The 25708-nt window shown below is 46.6% G+C and overlaps 1 protein-coding gene across 2 annotated transcripts in view; it reads left to right on the top strand.

Moving 5' to 3' along the window:
* Positions 1-25708, top strand: part of CLSTN2 (calsyntenin 2) — a 561165-nt gene that overhangs the window by 497412 nt on the left and 38045 nt on the right. For both annotated transcript variants that reach the window (XM_059663784.1, XM_059663783.1), the window contains exon 9: positions 22777-22939. In XM_059663784.1, coding sequence (XP_059519767.1) covers positions 22777-22939 — 163 coding nt within the window. The remainder of the gene's footprint in view (positions 1-22776; positions 22940-25708) is intronic.

Raw genomic sequence — 25708 nt, 5'->3', positions numbered from 1 at the left:
GGTGGCATGACTCCTGCTGTGCCCTGTGCCTCAGAGATGGCCAGGGACCCCGACAGCAGAGTGACGGGCTATAGGACTATGCCTTTGGGAAGTCCATCCCTGGGCAGCAGCTGGGGTGCCCATGCAGAGGTGTTTACACCAGGGCAGCTGGGACCAATGATGGCCGTGCCCCTCCCCATCTCCTCTCTCAAAGAGATGGTGCCCAGATCCGAGTTGCCCCAAAGAGGGGTCTGACAGACTTTCCACCTAATTTTCCTTCCCACGGTTTCTTTTCTTTCCTGACTTCTTTTTATATTGTGTATTGATTTTATCCTCACAAACCACATTTAATCTGTTTTAGATGGGCCAGAGCAGGGGTCCACAAACTACGGCCCGCGGGCCACATGCGGCCCGCCAAAAACATTTATCCGGCCAGCCAGGTGTTTTTGCCGCTGCTGTGTGCATAGGAATTTGTTCATAGTTTTTTTTTAAACTATAGTCCAGCCCTCCAATGGTCTGAGGGACTGTGAACTGGCCTCCTGTTTAGAAAGTTTGAGGACCCCTGGGCCAGAGTATAAATAAGATGCAATCATTACTTTTGTGCTAATCTGGTCTCTCCACTAAAAGTCATATTATCAAGGGACCCCTTCTCTTTCATCCCCAAGAGTGGCTAAAGTAGACCCTTGAGATGACTCGACACAGCCAGTAGCTGTTGTCACCCCCTCTCTTCACACAACAAGGCAGCCCTGAACTCACATGTCATGCCAACTCTAAGGCTTTTGTTTGCTAAAGTGTTTGTTTTCTCAGCCGTGGTTACATTTGTCTTTGGAAATTTGCAAGGACAATATGTCCGTGGGATCTCCAACACTGAGACTGTGTCTGGCATCATGGGCACTGGATGAATTCTTTTTGCCTTCACCCAAATAGATAACAAAAATTATATCATAATGATTGTTTATTGAGCATTTGCTAGATGCCAGCACTTCCCTGGCTGGTTTACCTTTTTCAGTCGCACATAACTCGGCTCTTGCCAGCTGTGACTCAGTCATGTAATCCATGGTAGTGGGTTTTGTTTTAATATATTCCTATTCCTCCCTGACTCTGAAAAGGCCTGGAGGCCCCATCCACCCAAGGTTGAGCCCTTGGAGAGTGGGCTTTCTCCACACGCCTCTCTTTTTCCAGATCCCTTGGTCTCAAGGTCTGCCTTTTCGGTGTGTGACTCTCAGCCCTACCAGTAGACCGCAGCAAAAACAGTCTACCTTCTGGGCCTCGCCAGCCCGGCGGCCTTTAACTACCGAATGTCTTCAAGGTCCCCACGGTGTGATTAGTTTGATTGGGCCTTGTAATTAAATGGTCAGCCAAGCACATGGGAGGGAGGAGGCCTTGGGCTGGGGCATGCTTTTCTTCCTTTCTCTGCGCTGAGGGCCTGAGACTGCAACCTCGGGAACAAAGACCCACTTGGTGCTGAGCTGCCCCTACGGCCTGGGAAGCTGGGGCAGATCTGGAGACAGAGGAGCCGGTCTCTGTGCAGGGCAGCTCTGCTCATTGGCAGAATTGCCGCAGCGTCATGGGTGGTATAATCCCTCCACCTCTGCATACTTCTCACTGAGTATCTCCGATTAGCCTGCCAGGTGCCTAAAGCTTTACCCCTTGCCATTCTTGGGTACAGATGCCTAAAACCACTGTTGAAATGCACTGGTTTTCATTGAGGGGAGAGCTGGGGTAAAAATCAAGGCATTTCATGGGGAGTTAGGGAGGCTCAGGGTAAGGGCCCCCAAGTGGGGACTCGGGAATTCAGAGCCAGCTTGTGATCCCAAAGACTCTGGACATAAATACCACCTTATTCCCCCACTCAGCATAACACACAGGCATTTACTCTAATTGTATATCAGAGGTTGGTTCAAAACCGGTCTTGCTGGTAATTATTTAAGGGCCCAGAAAATATCTGGGAGTTGAGAAAACAAAACAAGCCAAAATAATAACAACAACTGAGAGAGATCACCACAGAGGAAACGCATATGTGAAAATTGGGCATACACCCAGAACGTCTGTGAGGGAGAGAATCTTTCTAATAGACATGGGTGATCCCACCATGGATGCAAGGCAAACCATTGACATAGGATTCTACAGTCGTGAATCTAAAACATGGATTGGGTTAGAGCATGAGAAATGGGATTAAGTACTCCTGAATCATATGCAGAGTTTGTTCTATTTAATTAGTGTTGTGTTGTTACTGATGGTTTGGCTTTCATGTTTGTTAGTTGTTTGGAAACAGCCAGCCAAGGAAGAAACGCCATCTAGAATTCAGGAGACCTGACGAGGTCCCAATCTCCACACTCCATAGCTGCCTCTGTTGAAATCGTTGTGCTTCTGCAGGCCTTACTTCTTTTGTAGAATGCATATAATACTTACCCATTCATCCCCTAGGGACTCTGAGGAAAAAGCAGGATAATATTGTCACTACTGATGGTTAGTAAGGATCTGTTATTTTTTTATTTATTTTTTTTGGATTTTCTTTTTTTTTTTTAATTAAATCTTTATTGTTCAGATTATTACATTTGTTCCTTTTTTTTTCCCCCCATAACTCCCCTCCTCCCAGTTCCCGCCCCACCCTCCGCCCTCACTCCCCACCCACTGTCCTCATCCATAGGTGCACGATTTTTGTCCAGTCTCTTCCCACATCTCCCACACCCCTTTCCCCCCCAAGAATAGTCAGTCCATTCCCTTTCTATGTCCCTGATTCTATTATAATCAACAGTTCATTCTGTTCATCAGATTATTTATTCACTTGATTCTTAGATTCACTTGTTGATAGATGCATATTTGTTGTTCATAATTTGTATCTTTACCTTTTTCTTCCTCTTCCTCTTCTTAAAGGATACCTTTCAGCATTTCATATAATCCTGGTTTGGTGGTGATGAACTCCTTTAGCTTTTCCTTATCTGTGAAGCTCTTTATCTGACCTTCAATTCTGAATGATAGCTTTGCTGGATAAAGTAATCTTGGTTGTAGGTTCTTGGTATTCATCACTTTGAATATTTCTTGCCACTCCCTTCTGGCCTGCAAAGTTTCTGTTGAGAAATCAGCTGACAGTCGTATGGGTATTCCCTTGTAGGTAACTGAGTTTCTTTCTCTTGCTGTTTTTAAGATTCTCTCTTTATCTTTTGCTCTTGGCATTTTAATGATGATGTGTCTTGGTGTGGTCCTCTTTGGATTCCTTTTGTTTGGGGTTCTCTGAGCTTCTTGGACCTGTAAGTCCATTTCTTTCACCAGGTGGGGGAAGTTTTCTGTCATTATTTCTTCAAATAGGTTTTCAATATCTTGGTCTCTCTCATCTTCTGGCACCCCTATAATTCTGATGTTGGTACGCTTGAAGCTGTCCCAGAGGCTCCTTACAGTATCCTCGCATTTTTGGATTCTTTTTTCATTTTGCTTTTCCGGTTGGATGTTTTTTGCTTCCTCGCATTTCAAATCATTGACTTGATTCTTGCGCTCCTCTGGTCTGCTGTCGGGCGTCTGTATAATATTCGTTATTTCAGTCTGTGTGTGCTTAATTTCTAGTTGGTTCCCCAATATAAGATCGAGGGTCTTATTAGTTTTCGTGTAGATCTCATTAAGTTTATCGGCAGCTTCTAAACAGTTCTTGAGAGACCTTAAAAGTGTGGTTCTGAACTCTATTTCTTCCATTGACAATTTTGTCCTGTTTCTTTGTCTCCGCATTTTGTTATGCTTCCTTGGTGCACCCCCTAGTGGTCTTTGTTCACAGTCTTATAGATAAATCTTGATTGTTGTAGCTAATTCCAGGGAGGGTTTGACCTCCAGGCCAAGTGGCTATGAGAATCAGCTGTGTCAGCAGTGAGAGAACTTCTGTCCTCTAGGGAGGTGCTAATCTAGCCTTTGCCTGAGGCTATCTGGCAAATGCCTTTGCCTGAGGCTATCCGGCAAATGCCTCTGTGCAGGGCTTGGGCGGGGCGGGTCGCACAGGATCAACAGGGTGGGCTGGAGAGAGCAGTTATGGCGGCTCTCAGTCCTGTCCCAAGGGGCTCTGCCTCTCTGAGTCCCAGCACCCGCTGCAAAGCTCGGAGAGAAAGCTGCACTCGCTCTGACCAAAGCCAGACAGTCCCGCTTCTCCCTTTTGAGTCTGGGTCCCTAAAGACTCGCCTGGATCTGGTGCTCAGAGTCTGCGACTCCCTCCTGATTGAAAACAACAACCGCGCCCTCCGCCGCCAGCCCGCTCCGCGCACTCCGCACCTCAGAATTTGACTTCAGCACTGCGCCTCCTCTGAGTGTCCGTATGCGTTTCTCTTTCCTCCTAGTTGTAGGACTTCCACTCAGCCAGCGTTCCTGTGGTTCTGGGTGATGTCCCTTCCGTTTTTTGGTTTCACTTTTGAAGTAGTTGTTCAAAGCAGCAAACTCCGGCGTTAACCTATGCCGCCATCTTGGTTCTCAGGATCTGTTATTAATACAAATTAATCCTAAATCTGATGGGGAATGAGGTGGGGATGAATAAGTAAGATATAAATTAATGGGTTTAAAGGCAGTAATGATAGTGAGTGCCAGACTTGCTCCCCTCTTGCTTCTAGTTGAGTATTGGGGTGAAGGGAGGACCCTCTGATGCTACTTAATAGAGTGAGCCTGGCTATTGAGAGAGCCAGTTCTTCACTTGTCTGGTGCAGAAGGCACCTCCCCAAATCGATCAATCCCTTCACCCACTTTGCTTTTGCTTGCTCATGCTCTCTCTCTCCTCCCTCTCCCGAGAACTTCCCAGCTGGCTTCCTCCACCGGCTAAGGGATTGAAGATCCAGTCCAGACAGGGATGTTTGTAAGATCACTCAAATGCCCTTTGCAGGGCATCAGCTCCCAAGGCTGCCATACAAGGGAAAACACCCAGCATCAGTCCTCCAGCGAAGCGGTAGGAGCAGCCCTCCCCTTCCCGGCCTGAGGTACAGGGAGGACGGACTCCCCTGGCAGCTGAATGCTTAGGGATTGCATGGAATGCTTCTGGAAGCCAAATCTCCCCTCCAAAAGTCCTCCAGCCTCCCACAGAGCCCCTTCCACTTGCCTTGCAGAAATCTCTACCAGACAGGGTATTCCAATTCACATCCAATAAATGATTGTTGTTTTTTTTCTTCTTGAGTGATGGTACCTCATAATGATTTAGGGAAGAGGTTCCCAAACTTTAATGTGCAGGCAAATGCTGGGCTCCAACCCCAGCAGGTCCAGGGGTTCCCAAAGGCGTAGACGGAGTCGGCGAAGAAGGAATGACACGGAGACAGTGTTCAGTTGATCAGCAGCCTAGCCAGGATCTCCAGCCAAGTTCTGGTCTCGATCTCCAGAGAGGTTCTGCTTAGGATCTCCAGCCAGGTTCTGTACAGGTTCTCCAGCCAGGTTCAGTCACCAGGTTCTAGTCAGGTTCTCTTGCCAATTTCTGTAGTCAGGTTCAGTCCAGGATCTTTTGCCATGTTCTCTCCAGCGAAGTCCTTCTGTCTCTAGAGAACGTTCTGTGTAGGTTCTGTGCCTAGGTTCGGTCTCTCTTGGTCCTGTCTTCTAAGTCCTGTCTCCTAAGTTCTGTGTTCTAAGTTCTGTCTCTTGCTGTCTTGTTACATCTGTATTTATACCAGTTGATTCAATCCTATCAATCTCTATTACAAAGGTTAGGGCGTTTCTTATCTCCATTCCAGGGAGTAAAGATTATGTAGCTTAAGCATGATTGTTCATAGTTAAAGTGATTACTTACCCGCCTGGCACTTAGTTGAGGGGTTTTATTCCCTCCCTAACTTCAGGGGAAAATCCCTACCTGGGGATTCAACCTTTCTCGGAGAGGTGACCTTGGTTAAAACACATAGTGCCAAGAAGGTGAGCAAACATATTAAGAACCGTATGCCATATATGCCAGGTCCCTTGAAACAGCAAGGATGGACCGGCTCCCGGCAGGCAAATTGGCTACAGATCCTGTTAGAATGCAGATTCTGATCTGGAAGGCGGGTGGGATCTGAGATTCCAGTTTCTAGTCAGTTCCCAGGTGATGCTAGTGCTGCTGGCAGATATTAAAGCTGCTGACTGGGGCTAACTCTTTGAGCAGCAAGGCTTTTCAGAAGGGCTCTAGACTAGGAGTGGGCAAACTTTTTGACTCGAGGGCCACAATGGGTTCTTAAACTGGACCGGAGGACCGGAACAAAAGCATGGATGGAGTGTTTATGTGAACTAATATAAATTCAAAGTAAACATCATTACATAAAAGGGTACGGTCTTTTTTTTTTTTTTTTTAGTTTTATTCATTTCAAACGGGCCGGATCCAGCCCACGGGCTGTAGTTTGCCCACGGCTGCTCTAGACACAAACTCAGGTGTGACCTTGGGCAAGTTACCTCAACTTGCTGAGTCTCAGTTTATCTGTAAAGAGTTTATCTCCCAAGAGTTGTTGGAGAACTAAATAAGTTCTCTTTCCAGTGAGTGGCACAAACCAAGTGAGAGAGGGCAGTACTCACGGCATTGTTGACTACAGTTGATGAAATGGGAGCCTTCTCCTAAGATAGCCTTTCCCTGGGAAGACATTTCAGAGAATTTGAGGGGCACATCTTTCAGGCTTAACCATGCCTGGGTCCAAGGCTAGCGAATTCCATACTCTGAGTGGAAAGCCTTGTAGCAATAAAACACACCTCAGACAGGCTGAGAGGCCCGTGTTTGCGTAAGGTGTGAACAAAAGACAGCTGCTGAGCTTTCCACATCACAATGCACTCTTTCCATGCAGCGGGGCTCTGTGAGCATTTCAGGAAAATGAGCCCTGAATTAAATGCATTTAGTTCATGGGGAACCTTGGCTTTGGGGAGATTCGGTAGATCTCCAGCTGCCTTGTCCTTGGCATCAGTGAAGGATTTCGGGATTGGGGGTGGGAGTGATACCATTGTGATCAGTTAGTTATTAACAACTAAAGGCCTGATGCACGGAATTTGTGCAAGAGTAGGCCTTCCTTCCCCCAGCTGCCGGAACTGGCTTTGCTCTGGCCACCAGCAGGCACCCAGGACCTGGCCTTCCCTCCACCCCGGATGCCCCAGCTTCATCCAGAAGGACATCCAGAATCACATCCGGAATGATGTCTGGTCTAATTAGCATATTATGCTTGTATTATTATAGATAGGAAAGGAGCAAAGTGGGAAGGCCAGACAGTATAGGCACTTCATTTGGGCACCTTCACCAGGAAGTTGAAATTTTGCACTCCCCAGGGAACCCCATAGGGAAGATAGATGCAAGGCCAGTAAAGTTAGGGGACTAAGGAAGGTACTTGCCTGCCAGTCAAACCTGGAACAAAGGTGATTGACCAGAATTGGTGTGGCCACTGCAAGTGCACCAAAATTCAGGAATATATAATCCTCTAAACAAAGGAACTTTCTCCTGTTGCTCTTGTTGCTTGGGGTGTGTTATCTTGATTCTCTTGCATTTGCCCATGTGGCCCACAGCCATGTGGACCCCCACATGCAATGGACTGCAGTGGGAAATACAAGCTAAGCTAGTCTGGTGCTGTATTGGACCCAGCTCCAACATGGAAAGGAAGCTCTGGGCACTGGCTCTAATTTTAGCTCTACCGAAGCCCCAGCTACACTTTTTCTATGACTGGACTAAGGGAACTGGGGCTTTGGAAATTCAGGGATTTAATTCCATGCAAATGCAACTCACTTATTCTCCCGTGTGAGTCTCAGAAAATTCCTTTTTTTCAGAATATCGCAAGAATCCCAACCTCAGCAACAACCAAGGGAGACAAGGCCTCTCCCGTCTGTTAACAGGAGCAGTTGGGGAATGAAGTGGTGGGAGCTGGCCTTGGAGGGCTGACAGGGTGGGAGAAGTAGGAGCAGGGGAGAGCAGAACAGAAGTGCGGTATAAGAATGGAGCCTACTACAAAAAAAAAAAAACAGTGAGGAAAGCAGTGTTTTTGGAGGAACAGTTGCAATTTACCACAGACTTAGAGCTTCAAACAACACAAATTTCACATCTTACAGTTTGGAGGTCGGAAGTCTGAAATGGGTCTCAGAGAGCTGACATCCAGGTGTCAGAGGGCTGTGCTCCTTCTAAAGGTTCTGTGGGAAAATCGGTTTCCTTGTCCTTCCCATCTTCTGGAGGCCACCACATTCCTTGCTCATGGCCCCTTTATCTTTAGAGTCAGCAGCTACATCTCTCCAACCTCTGCTTTCATCATCACCTCACCTTCTCTGCCTCCCTGCCTCCTTCTTTCACGGATACCCCCTTATGATTACATTGGGCCCACCTGGATCATCCAGGATCCTGTCCCATCTCAAAATCTTATACTTGATCACTCCGAGGAGTCCCTTTGCCATGCACGGTGACAGTCATACGTTTCAGGGCTGAGGCTCCAGGCTCCCCAAGCAGGATCTCAGCTTCTTCCTCATGGAGCCGGGTGCCTGGTGCATGGGCAGCCTCCATGCATATTTATTAAGTGAATGAGTGAATGAAGGAATGAACGAACAAATGGTTCTCAGACTCTTTAATGGGAGCCTTTTTAAGTTATTTAACAAGGGATTCTCCTATTTAAAGTAGCACTTCCTAAACACATATAACATTGCAGAGTTTACTATTATCATATGAGAGTCAGAGAATTTTTTTTCCTCATACAAAAAAAAAAAAAAAAAAAACATGGTGACCCACTATGTAGCCACTTTGCTTTTCCTGTCATGGTAGGTGATAGGATCGAATGCTGTGCACATCCTCTGAGCACTTTCTGTGTCCCTAGCCCTGCGCTTTGGGAACATGGTAGGAACAAAAGAAAGCTGCTTGGGGTTGAATTGTGTCCCTCCAAAAGAGATGTTAAAGTCTTAACCTTCAATACCTCAGAATGTGACCTTATTTGCACATAAGGTTGTTTCAAATGAAATTAGTTAAGATGAGGTCATACTTAACTGTAGGATGGGCCCCTAATCCATCTGACCTGTGTCCTTATTAGAAGATGGCCATGTGAAGACACACACACATAGGGAGAAGGCCATGTGAAGATACACACACTCAGGGAGAAGGCCACGTGAAGTCACACACACACAGGAGAAGGCCATGTGAAGACACACACACACACAGGAGAAGGCCATGTGAAGACACACACAGGAGAAGGCCATGTGAAGATACACATAGAGAGGCGGCCATGTGAATACACACACACAGGGAGAAGGCCACGCGAAGACACACACACACACACACACACACACACACACAGGAGAAGGCCATGTGAAGATACACACACACAGGGAGAAGGCCATGTGAAGATACACACACACACACACACACGGAGAAGGCCATGTGAAGATACACACACACACACAACACACACACACACGGAGAAGGCCATGTGAAGACTCACACACACAGGGAGAAGGCCACGTGAAGACACACACACACAGGAGAAGGCCACGTGGAGATGGAGGATGGAGTGATGCATCTATAAATCAAGGAATGCCTGTGGCCACCAGAGCCTAGGGGGTCGCATGGAGCAGATTTTCACTCAGAAGGGCCACCCTGCCAATACCTTGATTTCGGACTCCTAGCCTGCAGAACTCTAAGAACAGTAAGTTCCTGTTGCTTTCAGCCACCCTGTGGGTGGTGGTTTGTGGTAGCAGTCCTAGCAGACGAATACGGAGACCAACACGGAGGCATGGACTTGGGCGTTCTCAGCATTGTTCGAAGGCTTTGTGAAATCCGGTCCCTGGATAGTGTAGCTTGGGTGAAGCCAGGATGAATGAGTGCCACTTATCTCAGTGAATGTGGAGGGCCATTTATATTTTCTGACATGTGCAATCAGACTGAACTTGGAACCAGCACATGTTTTGCACCTAATCAGCACTCAGAGTGTCCACATTGAGTGATTAATCTGGGCATAGAGCTGACTACCCACACCTTTTCTCCAAAGCAAGGAGGGCTGGTGCTGGTGTAGTGGGGAGAGGGGTATTGCCAGATTTCAGAATGTTCTCAGAGCTTTGTATGAGACTAAAACCCAGGTTTGAAAACTCCACTTGGCAAATATCCACAACAGCCTGGTCTTAAGATCCTGGATGTTCTAATGGATTTTAAACTGCCTCTGTTCCCTAAAGATTTCTACAAATTCTCCCAGACCTAATGGACTGACTTGTCATTCAAGGAGAATACCCGATTTCTCTGCTGTAGAATTCCAAGCTGAAGCAACCTGTTCACGGGCCTTCCCTGGAGGCCCCTGTGAAATGCAAACCACTGGCCTACCCACAGAGATCGCTCTGCAGGGGGAACAGGTGATCAACAAGAAGCCACAGTGGATCTTTTCGGGAGCAGTGATGTGAGGCCCACTGGCAGCTTTAGTTACAGTCAGCACTCAGATTCCACCAGAGCAAGATCAGTGCGGGAAGCCATGTAGCGGAGGGTCTGTGTGCAGCTCCAACAGCTCCGATGGATGTGCACAGCTGCTCCTCCGGGAGCTGACAGACACACACCAGGCAGATGTGTGGCTGAAGGCCAGGCCAACCAGCCAGGTGGTGGCTGGTTTGAGGAGCCAACCCCTGAGGAGGTCCTTATGAGATTTGAAATGCAGGATTCACTTGCTGGCTGGCACGTGCTATGTCTTTGGAGATGGAAACACTTAACCAGTTCCATTCAAAATCAGCTCAATTTCCAAAGGGGGCAGAATTTGTTATTTGAATTATTCAGAGGAGGTTTATTTACCAGCACCAAAATAGGAGATATGTCAACTAAATTATAATTATGTTTCTCTAAAGATATCCACTGAGATTCTTTTTTTTTAACTTGCAAGGAGAAGTCAGACTGTGTATTTATGGAGAGTCAGCCTTAATATTCTGAGTGACAGAATGAAAAATTAATTTTCTTCAAATACATTACTGAATAGTTAACTACATCTCAGTAAGCTCTTTGCTTAATATGCTGAGGTCCTCTTCCGAGGGCCTATGATTTATTCTTATCTTTGCCAAGAGATAACTTTCAAAAGCACGGGCCTAAGGATGGGAAACAGGAGTTCTGGGCTCCAGCCCTGCCACTAACCAGCTGTCTCACCTTGAGCAAATCCCTGCTGCTCTCTGGGCCCAGCAGGCTGGTAAAGTGCTTAAAGGACCCAGAGCCCAAACAGCAGCAGAAGAGGGACGTGTGAAGAAAGAGAGGTGGGTGGTGAAGATTTATGTTGGGTCCCCTTTTCTTCAGAAGGTCATTTGGCACTTGGTACCCAGGGTTTGATCACCATTGTAGCTGAAAGGCTGTGTGCCAAGTAACAGAGAAAGTGGCTTCAGGGGTCTTTGCAGAGCATGGCGGCTGTTTATTCCTGCCATCAGCATTCATCAAGAACCAACTGCATACCTGAAGGTACAGACGTGGTCTTTGCCCTCATGGATCCCACAGTCAAGGACTGGCCTGACCAATGGGAGAGCCACTGGCCATGTGTGTCTGTCGAGCACTTGAAATGTGGCAAGTCTGGACTGAGATGCGCTGTAAGTGGAACATATACAACTGATTGCAAAGGCTTAGTAAGAAAAACAAAGCACAGTATCTTAATGAGTTTTAATATTGCTTACAGGTATGCCTAACTTTTTTGTGCTTCTCTTTATTGCACTTTGCAGATATTGCATTCTTTTTTTATTTTTTACAAATTGAACATTTGTGGCAACCCTGCATCAAGCAAGTCTATCCATTCTTCCAATAGCATTTGCTTACTTCATGTCTCTGTGTCACATTTTGGTAATTCTCGCAGTATTTCCAACTTTTTCATTATTACTATATTTGTAAGATCATCTGTGATCATTGCTCTTCGGAGTTACTATTATAATTGTTTTGGGGGCCACAAACCATGTCTATATAGGATGGCAAACTTAATTGGTAAATGCTGTATGTGTTCTGACTACTCCACTGAGCAGCCATTGCCCCATCTCTCTCCCTCTCCTTGGGTCTCCCTATTTCCTGAAACACAACAGCATTGAAATTAGGCCAATTAATAACCCTACAATGGCCTCTAAGTGTTCAAGTGACAACAAAAGTTGCATGTTTCTCATTTAAAAGCTAGTAATGATAACACTTAATGAGGAAAGCCTGTCAAGAGCCAAGATAAACCAAAAGCTAGGCCTTTTGTACCAGTTAGCCAAGTTGTGAATGCAAAGGAAAAGTTATTGAAGGAAATTGAAAGTACTACTCCAGGAACACACTAGTGATAAGAAAGTGTAATAGCCTTATTGCTGACATGGAGAAAGTTTTAGTGCTCTGAAAAGAAGATCAAACCAGCCACAACATTCTTCAGCCAGACTCTTTAATTCTATGAAGGCTGAGAGAAGAAAAGTCTAAAGCTAGCAGAAGTTGGTTCCTGACATTTAAGGAAAAAAGCCGTCTCCATAACATAAAAGTACAAGGTGAAGCAGCAAGTGCTGATGTGGAGGCTGCAGCAAAGTATCCAGAAGATCTAACTAAGTTAATTAATGAATGTAGTGACACTAAATAACAGATTTTCAGTGTAGATGAAACATTGTTATATTGGGAGAAGATGCCATCTAGGACTTACATAGTTAGAAAGGAGAAGTAAATGTCTGGCTTCAAAGCTTCAAAGGACAGGCTGACTCTCTTGACAGGGACTAATGCAACTGGTGACTTTAAAGTTGAAGGCAATGCTCATTTATTACTCTGCACATCCTAAGGCCCTTAAGAATTATGTCAAATGTACACTGCCATGCTCTATAAATGGAACAACAAGGCCTGGATGACAGCACATCTGTTTACAATATGGTTCACTGAATATTTTAAGCCCACTGTTGAGACATACGGCTTAGAAAACAAGATCCCTTTCAAAATATTACTGCTCATCAACAATGCACCTGGTCACCCAAGAGCTCTGATGGAGCTCTAGTACAGTGAGATTAATGTTGTTTTCTTACCCAATAACACAAGAGCTATTCTGTAGCCCATGGATCAAGGAATAACTTTTTACTTTCAAGTCATATTATTTAAGAACTATATTTCGAAGGCTATAGGTGGTGATTCCTCTGATGGATCAAAGTACATTGAAAACCTTCTGGAAAGGATTCACCATTCACCATTCACCATTCAAGAACATTAATGATTCATTGGAAGAGGTCAAAATATCAACATTAACAGAATTTTGGAAGAAGTTGATGCTAACCTTTATAGATGACTTTGGGGAGTTCAAGACTTCAGTGGAGGAAATAACTGCAGATGTGGCGGAAACAGCAAGAGAACTAGAATTAGAAGTGGAGCCTGGAGATGTGACTGAATTGCTGCATTCTCAGGATAAAACTTTAATGGAAGGGGAATTGCTTCTTATGGATGAGCAAAGAAAGTGGTTCTTTGAGATGGAATCTACTCCTGAGGACAATGCTCTGAAGATTGTTGAAATGACAGCAAAGACTTTGGAATATTATATTAACTTAGTTGACAGAGCAATGGCAGGATTTGAGAAGGTTGACCCCAATTTCAAAAGAAACTCTACTGTGGATAAAATGCCATCAGAGAGCATCATGTGCAACAGAGAAATTGTTCATGAAAGGAAGAGTCGATCAATGCGGCAAACCTCATTGTCATCTCATTTTAAGAAATTTCCACAGCCACCCCATTCTTCAGTTATCACCCTGATTAGTCAGCTGCCATCAACATTAAAGTAAGACCCTCCACCAGCAAAAAAAAAAGAGAGAGACTTCCTGAAAGCTCAGATGATGGTTAGCATTTTTTTTTTTTTAGCAACAAGGTATTTTTTTAATAAGGCATGTACATTTTTTGGACATTATGCTCTTGTACACTTAAGGCTATAGTATAGTATAGACATAACTTCTCTGTGTCTTGAGAAACCAAAAAATTCATGTGACTTTCTTTATGACAATATTCACTTTATTGCGGTAGTCTGCATCCCGACCCGCAGTCTCTCAGAGGTTGCCCGTACACATGGAAATGACAAATAGATACATTGGATTAAATGAAGTATATTATTAAAGTCAATATCGCTTGGGTTGTTTTTGTTTTGTTTTTTTAGTTATTTGATGTGACCACTGGAAAGTGTGAAATTACACTTGTGCCTTGCGTGTTGTGGGGGACTTAAGAGGGTAGGGTGGGCAGAGGATAGTGCAGGCTGGCACCGCCGAAGTAGCCCAGGTGGCATGGTGAACAGAGACGCAGCACAAGTTGGTTGGGCATGTCCTGAACCAAATGGGGGAAGGCCGGAAAGTTCAAGAACAATGTAAGCACTTGAGGGTAATAAGGGGCAGGCACAATACCCCTAGGAACACCTACATTTTTTGAGCACTCTCTGTGCCAGGCACTATTCTAAGTGGTGTAGATGTACTAATTCATTTAATCCTCGCAACCCCATGAGTTATCAGTTAGTTGCTATTGTCATTTCCGTTCTGTAGATGAAGGAGCTGAGGCACAGAAAGGGGATGTGATTTGCCCGAGATCACACCGCCGGAAGCAGTCAGATTAGAATTTGAACCTGGAGGCTTGGCTCCGGAGCCTCCGTGTTGAACTACAGCCTCTCTCTAGGGTACAGCTGAGGGGTGAACACTTTGTCTGTGGGGGATGGGGATCCCCACAATTTGGTGCAGCACAGAGCCCAGTCTGAGTAGACAGGAAGACTAACCTGGGGACAGGGAGTTGGGGGTGCCCTGGGAGCATACTGGCAGCAGTGGGGCTGGGAGAAGGATGGAGGCTGACACTTCCCTGGCACCTACTCTGTCAGATCCCCTGCCCAGCATCTCACAGGCTCTCCCTTAGCCCTCTGGGTTCCAGCCACAGGCCATTGCCTGCACAGTTCCTCCTCCCCGAACGTTCTTACCCCCCACTGGCCCGTTCCCCTGCCTCCTTTCCTTCACCATCACTTCCTGACTCTAGAAGAAGGTCACATCTCCCAATGAGGGGCTCATACATTCCTACCCTTCATAGTCTTTCTTTCGGATATAATGTTGCATTTAGTTATATGAGTTTTTTTATTTTCTGTCTATTCCTTTAGGAAGGAACTGCGTGTGTTTTTGCTCACTTTATATACTCAACCCCTGCAATAATTCCTGACCTATAATTGCTACCAGTAAATATCCATTGAATAAGTAAATCTTCCTGCAGCATAGGTAGTCTAACTGCTTTACAGATAAAGACTCTTCCTCGCTCAGAAACCACACTTTGACAGCAGCTGCTCCGAGGAGGCTAGCTAATAGGAATCTGTTTAACTCTGTTAAGTGAGCTTTTTCAAAGCATTTTGACCCTGGACTCTTTTGTTCATGGTTCATGTTGCAGGAAATGTTTGTCAAAACTCCATTTGGGAAAGAAGCCTGACAGGGTCTGATGACAACACTTTCCCAGTGGTAGCCTGTGGGCGGCCTCATCTCCCCTGGCTGGTCCTGGTCCTCTCCCTCCCTCCCCAGGGAGACTGAGCACAACCCCACTGCACTGAGAGCAACTTTCTGTCCTAACCTCTGGCACCCCTGTCAACCCCATCAACCTACCTCCTGGGGCTTTGCAGACTGTAGATCAGCCCCAGGCTGAGCAAGAGAAGCTTTCACTTGAATGAGAGGCTAATTGAAGCGCATTTTTCAATATATGACCATCAGTAAGAGCTGGAAGTTGAACAGTCTTCCCAGGGTGTCTTCCCGGGGTGGAGATGGAAGAGCTGGTTGACATTGTTTAAAGGCAGTGGTGGGAATGAATAACCCAGCTAAGCTGATCTTATCGGCAAAAACCATAGCATGGTGCGAGGGTAGCACCATGTCCTCAGGGCCTATGATACAGGTGTGTTTGCCCTCCCCATGGATGAGTTTAAATCCCAGGTGCTAGCAATTCTTGTACAAGTGGCACAGAGTGCCAGGACAGCTTTCCAGGATTGTTTTGGGGCTTTGCCCAAATATTGCTCAACCCAATTACCAACGGGCTGGTCTCTCTGACACAGCCTACCATTCATGTTTCCTGTCCGCCGCCCAGGGTCAGCAATTGCTTTCTGACAGGAGGCCCGGCGGGTGCTCTCTGAGCTGTCATAATCACCTTCCGCTGAAAATACACCGCGCTTCTCCCTGCCAGTTCGGAAGCGCCGGCGACCTCCTGGGGAGATCTTAAATAGATTTGCAAATAAGACTGGCATCTTTGCTTTGGCATGAAGTTGATCTTGGCATTAACCAAAACCTCATCCTTCTAATGTTCCAGAACAGTGGCCTGAGGCCAAACGGCCTTGCTAGTCTGCTGTGAGAACAAGATTTGCCTGGTTTCAACCCTCCTGGTTCAGCAGCTCTGCATTTCCGGAAACATAGTTCCGTTTTGGCCCACCCTTCGTATATCTCCTGTGGGCTAGGGGCTTACGTAGCTCTATGTGTCCACTGTCACCTGAATTTCACACATGATGAGGCTGTTGAAGTAAAGAATGGCTTTCTAGAACACAAGGCAGTAAAATAGTGACATGCTCCTTAGCGGGAGCACAAAGCCCTCAGGAGCCCAGCCCAGCCCAGCCCTCCCCACCAGCTCACCTCCACCTCACACATCTGTCAGGGTGTCCGCTGGGATGTGTCCTTCCATCAGCCAAAGAATCCAGAGCTCTTAACTGCTTTATCAAGTTGCTCATTTTGCTACCATCTCCTCTGTCTTCCAATTCCCTGATTCTGTTTTCAGCTTTCTAGTTTATGTGTAGCCCATAGATCTAGTTCAACAACTCTCTTTTATTTCTGGAATTTTTATCTGGTGCGTTTTCCAACCTGCCTTCTCCTACTCCCTTTCAAATTGCTCCATCCTCTGTGGTTCCTGAATGTGAATGTGATCACTTGTTTTGTCTGTTTGTTCTCATGCACACAGAGTCCTTTCCTCTTTGTTTTGTAAGTTTTCACTCGGAGCTCATCTCCGACAGGAACTGTCCTGCTCAGACCCTGGGTTGTGGGGACCTCTCCAGGGAGAGGTTGTTTGTTTTTCTTTTTTAGGGAGAGGTTTTGAGTATGTTTTGGGGGTCCCTACAGACCTCATGCACACATTTTTATTTCTGCGTTCCGGATTTCCACACCGCGTGGGCTGGTACCTTTGGACCCTGTGCATGGGCATGCGTTTCAGGGTGGTTGGCTGGCTTACTTCCTGCGTTCCTAGGTCGATGGCAGTGGTCGTCCCAGACTGGGCTTGAGGCAGTCCCTTTCAGCCGCGGGCTTTGTGCAGACGTACCTGCGCACTGGGCTTTTCTTGCACAGGGGACCCGAGTCTCCATTCCCCATTCCCATGGGCTTGGAAACCATGACTGAGTAGTGTGGGCCACAGCCCCTCAAGCGGCCACTGTTTCAACTCTCAGATGCAACTTTGGTTTTTTTCTTTTGTTTGCTTTTATATCTAAGGATTTCTCTTCCCAGCTCTTATTTTCGTTTTATTTTGTTTTATTGTTGTTACATTTGATCCACATCTCAATGTATTTGGAAAAGGAAAGGGGTTTCCTTATCTGCTTAGGCTGAAGATCTGTGCTAAGTATTGGGTATGGTTTATTTTAGCTTGATTGACACAATCAACCTATGACATATATACGATTAATATCCTCACTTAACAAGTGAAGGGACCCAGAATTAGGAAGGTCCAATTAGTTTCCCAAAATCCAGAACACAATTCCCCAGAAATCGCTAAAGTAGGTGTGACACCAGCCCACTACCCACAGGCCTGGCCTGCATGGACCCCCTCTGGCCCCTCCTTTGCTGCCATGCCCACCTCATTCTGCCACTCCCTCCGGCCCATGGCAGCTGGCCACAAGCAGGCTGCTTGCTCTGTTCCACCCATACTCACACCACAGCTTTCTCACCGTTTCCCTGCTACAGTGGTCCTCTCTCCCTGATAAATGCTTTCCACCTTACAGTAGCCTGTCCCCGACACACTTTCTCAACCTCACCCCTCTCTGGTACATATTGTAAGTTCTAAGTAGGAGTGAGGGTGGAGGGGTGAGAATGGACAAGAGAGGCATCGTCAGAACTTGGCAGTAAGTTAACTGGAGGGAGAGAAAGAGTCGGGGCGTCCCAAGCAATGCCCAGTGTTCTGGCTTGGACGACAGGCCAGATGAGGAATCATTCGCTAAGGGGGATCCAGGAGGAGGAGCAGCTGAGGCTGGAGCACAGAGTTTGTTCAGCTCAGTGTTGGGCACAGTGAGTTTGAAAAGCCTGTAGAACATCAAGTGGGGCCATTCAGGGACAACGACATACAAGTGCATCACGTAAGAGATCAGCCTCTGCTGTGAGGGTGTGTGTGTGTGTAGTGAGTATGTGGAGCTGAGCCACTGGTTGTGTGTGAAATGGAAAGACACACAGTGGGGGGGGGGTGTGTGTTACACCTACTCCTTATAATTCCTTGAGATTAGAAACCATGTCGTTTCTTCCCTTTATGTCCAAAGGTGCCTAAGACACAGCTGGCCCTCCTACTTTGTAAGATTGCAGCAAGGATTAAATAGGATCAGGAATCTGAAAAGCTGCTTCAAAATGGAAAAATGTGTTCTAAGATTCATTGTTGTTATGACGACCATCCTCCTCCTCTGGCCCGGAAACACCCAGATCTCCCGTTGCCTACAGAATAGAAGTAGTCCGCATCCTCGAGGCTCAGTTCCACATCTACCCTTGCAGCCTCATCGCCCACGCCTCACCTTTCCCAAGCCAGCCTGACCCTCCCAGCTGTCCTCCTGCCCCTGTCTTTGCCCCTGTCCTCCTGCCAGTGCAATCAGACGCTCTCTCCTCCACAGGGTGAACCTGGGACCTTGAAAAACCTGTGCAGGCATGAGTCACAACAAGGGTTTTGTCAATTCTGTGACTGGACTGGAAGCTCCACAGAGCAAGTGCTTTCTTTCATTCACAGAGCAGGACGCACATTCAGTAAACATCTGCCGAAGCGAATGAATGCGTGAGCCTCCACATGCCCCAACCTAGTACTTTCCTTGGCAGTAGAAAAGCGAGATGGGTGATTCAGGGAATAAAAGGTGTCTGCTCCATGCACCTGGAATGTTGTGCTTTCCGTCTACTCTTAGTGGCATCTTAACAGTCCTTCCATATCCACCCTACACACCCCCTTCTCCCTGCCCGAAGCCCTCTTTCCCCTCCCTGGGGCCTCCCAGTGCTCTGCACCTTGTCTGTCACTCTCATCTCCATTCCCGTTCCACTGGAGTCTTTTGTGTACTTGATGCCATTAGACTGAAGCCCTTGAAGGCAAAGCACGTGTCTGACAAGCACTGCGCCCTGTGCAGCCCCTGGCGCGCTCCCTGGCACACAGTGGTTGGTACATAAATGCACCTCGCCCTGAACGGCGGGGACCAACTCAGAACTTCAGTGTGGCATTTAAAGGACATTTGGGCCAACCCCTCAGCCGCCCAGCCTGCTCTCCCCTCTCTCGGAGGCTTCCCTGGCCCCTGACTCACCCTGGAGCACCAGCCTACTCCCTACTCAGACCTCCTCTGACATGGCCCTGCTACAACTCCTCCTGGGTCTCTGGTCTCTGATTCACTCCCAGCTAAGCAGCCCCACCCCCTCAGGAGCACACCTGCGGGTCAGAGAGCAGGGGGTCTTTGGTCCAGTGCAGGCTCTGGGCACCAGGGGATGACGTTGGACATGCGTGGTGCGGCTGCATTCTCCAACGAGTCACAATCAATTGGGAATTAAAGTTCTCTCCCCCAGGAAAGAACTTTGCCTACTCCCCTTCTTTCTCGGTTGAGCTATGCATTGACACAGTGACTTCTGCCTCCTCCTGGCTGGATCATTTTTCAGCTGTGGTTTTTCCCTGCAGTTGTAGCCAAGGGTTAATACGGGTTTTCTTCTTGATCGTAGATCCACATTTATGAAACCCTAATGAGGCATTTCCTTTAGCTGCCTTCATAGATTACTTGGTGTGAGGAGTCCGCAGGCATAAAGCTAGGCTGAGCTAAAGGCCTGTTTGGATGCCCAATTAGAAGCTGACAGGGGAAGTTTCTAATCATTCACACCTTGGAGTCTTGACTCAGGCTGCTCCCCACTCCCAGAGGCCCTTCCCTTCTGACCTTGGATACTATCCTTCTTGCCATCTTTTGTGACCCACATAAAATCCAAACGGCCAGGATTTCCTATTTTTTAATGCCTAATGTAGTAAGGGTGCAATGCACTACTCTGAGAGCAGAGGAGTCTAAGGCACAACCCTTTGCAGGAAAAAAAAAAATTGACAGTATGTACCAAGAGCCTACAAAATACCTCCAACCTTTGACCCAGTATCTCCACTTCCAGGAATCATTCCTGTGGATTTAACCAGAAATGCAGACAAATATTTATACACAAAGAAATTCATTGCAGTATCATTTATAATTGCAGTTGCATATGAATACCTGATAATTGGGAACATTTAAGTAGATTATAGCATATCCATATTATACCGCCATGTAAAATGAAGTTGGTGAAGGCATTTTAATGCTGATGTTAAGTAAAAGCAGCAAACTTCCAAATGGTTTGTGCAGGTGATCCGAACAAGCCTTCCCAGCTATGGTTTTGTTTTCAGGGATGCTATAAGCAGAAAGGCCCATTTCTAGCAAGGTGGGAAAGTTATTGCAGGCGCATAGGGTGAGGCTGCTGGGAGCCTTGGATATGCTAATGAAGTGGGAAATTCACGTAAAACGAGGCTGCGTGTACAAGGTCACTGTTTTATGCAGACAGCCCCTGGGACTGCGATTCACACTTCAGAAAAGCTGGGGGGGGGGGGGCGGTGCCTAGGGAAGATGTACTACTGGGAGGGGCTGCTGCCGAGCTATGGAATTATCTCACTTCTCCCTGGGAACTTTTTGTACTATCCTACAAAGATGTGATAAATGTTATGAAAGAAGGGGAGCCAGAGGACCGCCCTCCTACCAGCATGGGCAGACGTGGGGTGCTGTAGGGGCAGCGGGCACATGGATCCAACAGGGCAGTCATGCTCCAGAGGGTGGTCCTCGGGGAGGGGGTGGTGGCAGCCAGGATAGGGGCGACCCCCAAGGCTGCCTGGTTAATGCTCATGCTCTGCCTACATTTCAACGGGCACGGGGTATGTCATGGTCCCTCTGCACTCTGAGCTGACCAGAGGTTTCCTGATGCCTCAGAGGACATCCCCGGATGTCAACCACAGTCCAGGTTCTGGAATCTGCTGCCTGGCTGGTTGCAAACCTCACGTCCAGGGTGCACTGGGCCTCCTCAGATTGATGCCTCCTCTTCCTCGTCCCTCACTCTCCCATCACCCCTAGACTCTGTCTCCAGGTCTTCCTTTGTGCCACATCTGCACGCCTGCAGCAGGCCCACCCAGTCACGCAGGCCCAGCCTGTGGGCTCTGCACCCCGCCCAGCGTCTGGAGTCGGGCCTGGAGCAGGAGGGGAGTGTAATTGGGTTAGGGCCTCTGGTGAGCTGTAACAGGCGCTGGGCTGTACAGTCAGTGGAGCGTAACAGGACTTTGGAGAATCTGCCTGGGCCCCTTCTGCTTATCTTCCACGGACCCCTAAAATATTCATCAGGCTTTATCAGCCTAATGGGCTTCAAAAGGAGCAATTTTCTGAGACATGAGATAGGACAATATAAAAAGAACATTAAGGAAAAATTCTTACTGCAGAATGAAAGGGAAAAGATCATTTAGCGTCCCCGTTGGTGTTATCTATTCATGAGAAACAGCGCGTTTAATCCATTGTGGGATGTGGGGAGGGCTTTGATGCCCTCACCTTGGGGTCACCTTCACGCAGAACTCATCTGTCTCTGCTGCCACAGATGGCAGGGGCCATGGAGACAAGAGGATACAGATGAGAGACATTTCGGAGATGGACTCGGTGGGGCGCCGAGGGATGGCAGGGACAGGGAGTGTGGAAGAGAGAAAGTCTGCCGTGACTTCCAAGGCACTCACTCGGGATTCGAGGGGAGCATTGTTCCTCAGCCTTTCTTTCTTTTATGCTTCCGATCTTCCTTCCCCAAAATACCCCAATCTTGGTTTAACATTTTGGAGCATGCTGGGGGTTCAGCCCCTTGAGGTCAGGAACTGTGACTCCCTCCTAGTCCCCAGGGTTCCTACCCACCGATTAGGGTTCAGTTTTGGTTCCCAGCCCTAAGACCACAAGTCTTAGTGGTCAGGAGGACCATGCCCAGGCCAGGGGACCTATCTGTGGTCCTTCTGAGCCTCCCCAGGTGCTCCAAGGTAGGACAAGGCCGCGTCCTCTGAAGGAAGACTGTCTCTCTCAGAATGGATTTTGCTTGAGTTAAACAGAGCATGAGATTACAACAGCACCCCAGGCAAAGCTTCACACAGAGACAAAGGAATCGGGGTTCCTTTTCTTCTGTGTCTCCACCCTCTTCCTCTTCCCATGTTCATTGCCTTTTCTCTTACTCCTTTTTAACTCCTAATTCTTTCCTCTTCCATTTTCTCCTTTTTACCTTTCTCATCCCCTTCTCCATCTTTATTTCTACTTTTGATCTAGCATGTTTCCTTTTATAGCTTCGTCTGTCCCCAAACTTAGAAAAATAATTTCAATTTAATTTTTCTCTAGTAAGAAAAATTTTATACAAAGCAAATTTAAGCTGACACTTCCCCACCTGTCCACCAAGAGCTTTCCAGCCTATATAGCTGGTAATTACGTGACCTGCCCTCACTCAGATGTTTGCCTGATGATTGCATTCTCAGGCATTCCTCTACCCATGGTTTGCCCCATCCTGTTTGATGTGAGCTTGTATAACTTCAGTGTTTATCAATCACTATGTTCATTGAGTTCTTTGCAATAAAAATTGTTGACCCAAAAATGCCTTCTCCACTTTTGATAATTCGAATAAAAGCCTGTTTGCTATTTCATTGCATATTCAATTTTAAGTGTTGCTTCTCTTTCTTTTCATTAGATTTGTGACAAAGAGTGGCATTACTATGTCATCAATGTGGAGTTTCCTGTGGTTACCTTATACATGGATGGAGCAACATATGAACCTTACCTGGTGACCAACGATTGGCCCATTCATCCATCTCACATAGCCATGCAACTTACGGTCGGCGCATGTTGGCAAGGTAATCCTAACTTAAGTCCTTCTCCTTGGCCCATCTGTGTGCAACCTATGAAAGGTACTGATAGAGAAAAGGGAATAGCAAATGGTGTTGGAATTGGCCAAGAAAATGTACTATCACTTACTAATAAAACAGGACTTATAAAAATATGGATTCATCTAGACAATAAGCTTGTGTAATAATAAAATACTTAGCTTGAAACCAGATTTTAATTTTAGATCATCATGAGCAGTTCCATGGTTGCCTCTGAGTTGCTAATGCCTTTTATTGTTCTGGAACCTTAGCCAGTTTCAGATTGGGGCTATGAATAGGAAACGGTTGAATACAGAATCCTGTATCAGAATGGCCAGTTGGCTCTCTAAAGTACCACATTGGCCACACAAGTTGCCCAAATCCCAGCCCTCTGTTCATGGGTGTCACAGGGCTGTGGGCAATGAATTTCCCACAGGCATGAGGCTATGGGAGGCCACTCTCAAGTTCAAAGCTCTCTGCTCCCTTCTCACTTCCTTTCCTCCAACACACAAACTCAGGCTAGTCTTCTGTTTGGAATCAGGAAAAGCAGCTCTCCCAAGAACAGGCATGTAACCCTTCTTTCTCTCACTCGGATCCTTTGGACTCTGTTTTTGCTCCCTTAAGGGCTGTGGTGCTTTGAAGTACCAGTGAGAGAGCAGAGGGGAAGGAAAACACTCCCCAAATAAGCAGATTAGTCCTTTGCGATGACCCACCTTATGGTGAGGATCCTGTGAAAATACTAAGGTTTGTGACTTGGACCATTCACCATGGAGGACTGAAGGGAGAGGTGGGCTCTGATATAAGAATATGCTTTCAGAAGACCAGCCAACCAAAGGGTGAGCTAGAGGAGACTGGGCCCCTCTGGAACAAAGAGTGAGTTCTGGAGAGATCCATGCAATAAACGATGGGGTCAGTGCATGTACTGGTAGTGCAGCTCTGGGAGCAGGAATACAAAACCCAGGAAGGAAACAGAGCATGAACGAGGCAAGGAAAGAAAAAGTGTTTTTCAGCTGAGGTCACCTATTTGATGTCTGACATATGTCACATGATAGTAAAAAGTTCCTTAAACATTTCAATAGAACTTGATGAGAGTTTCCTCAGTATGTCAGAATTCCCTAGGATACCAGGAAAGAGAGACTGTCATCTGGCAAGAGTCCATGAAACTAATTAGTATAGCAAGGCACTGACTCAGAGGTTGCACAGGAATCATTAGTCACTGAGCACAGCTGTGCTAGAGCGATGGCCCCCTGGTGTGGCTCGATGCCCTACCCAGCACTACAGTCAGCCTGTGGATACTTTGGAGCATAGCCTGGATACTTCCCATACTATATGAGGGTCCTACTCCTGTCCTCACCATGAACCTTACCATGACTTTCCTTAATGGTCCTCAGAGACCATATCTGGATTTCTGTCACCCAGCCTGCACTGGAAACCTGCCCCCAATTCTACAAGGCCAGTTATAACCACTGCCATCTACTTTCATGCTCGCTGGGTAGGAAAACAATCCCACCAAAATAAAAAGTGATTTCATAAAGAATTAATATGATCTCTTTGAATCACAAATAGACTAAGTGGTACTGCAGTGACAAGCAAGCCCCGATTTCCAGTTACTTAAAATAATTCTTGCTTCATGTTCATTGCAAATCAATGGAGGCTCTTCTCTGCTTTTACTTCATCTGCATCCCAAGCAGACAGGGCAGGCACACTGCTGGATACTGAGGAAGAAGGAAAAGAAAGCACAAGCTCTTCAAGTTTTCACCTACACGTGACACCAATCATTTTTACTCACCTTTTATTGGCCAAAGCAAGTCATATGGCCATACTGAAGGACAGGGAAGTGAAATCTAAAATGTGGCTGGGAGAAAAACCAAAAATATTTTATGAACAGCATTAATGAGCACCACAGACTGTTCACCTAGTCAACAGATATTTGTTTGACTGTCCTTCCCACATTAAAAAAATACCAACCACCCTTCCCTAAATGAGACAACCCCAAGTCCCACCTGTTACTGGCTCCCAGATCAGTGTCCAGGCTTTCTGAGTGATTCCTGGTGATCTCTTCATCAGGATGAGATATATGGGAGGTTCCATACCCAGCATAGATGTGGCTTCACTTGTTCTAGATATGTTCTAATAGAATTATTTTTCACAACCATAACCATTATCCTCTACACACACACACACACACACACACACACTATGCAACAGTGAAATGAGACAGAATAACTGAAAAACAATTCCACTAAGAAAGAGGAAGAATTTGAGAAATACAGCAGTCTTTGGTCCATAGCAATTCTGAAATCCCTCTGGGCTAATGCTCTGCAGGCCTCTACCCTAGGGTGGGGAGGGTTGTCTGTGGCCCTGGAGTCCATTCTCAGTGCGGTGTTTCCTTCTCTAGTATCCTAGGCCACATCTAACGATAGAATTGTCACTTGAGAGATAGCTCTCATATTATATCTGATTACAATTTATTTGAAAGGTATTCCGCAAAAATATGTTTTCAAACATTAAAACAAAGTATATGTTTATTTTGCAAGAATGTGAGAGAAAGAATGACTACTAAGGTATTCACTGAGTATTTCTGTCCTCTTCCCAGATAGATGTTAGGACCAATCTTTGTTGGAGTTAGGTGTGGTCATGTGACTTGCTTTGGCCAATTAAATGTGAGTAGAAGTCCTTAATGTCATTTCTTGGTGGATATTTTTAGAGCCAGTGTTGCAAGGAGACTCTTTACATACATGGGATGTCTATAGTCACGTC

The sequence above is a fragment of the Myotis daubentonii genome, chromosome 14 (genome assembly GCF_963259705.1).
Source record: "Myotis daubentonii chromosome 14, mMyoDau2.1, whole genome shotgun sequence".
NCBI classification, from domain to species: Eukaryota; Metazoa; Chordata; class Mammalia; order Chiroptera; family Vespertilionidae; genus Myotis; species Myotis daubentonii.
This window is presented reverse-complemented; position numbering and strand designations above follow the sequence as displayed.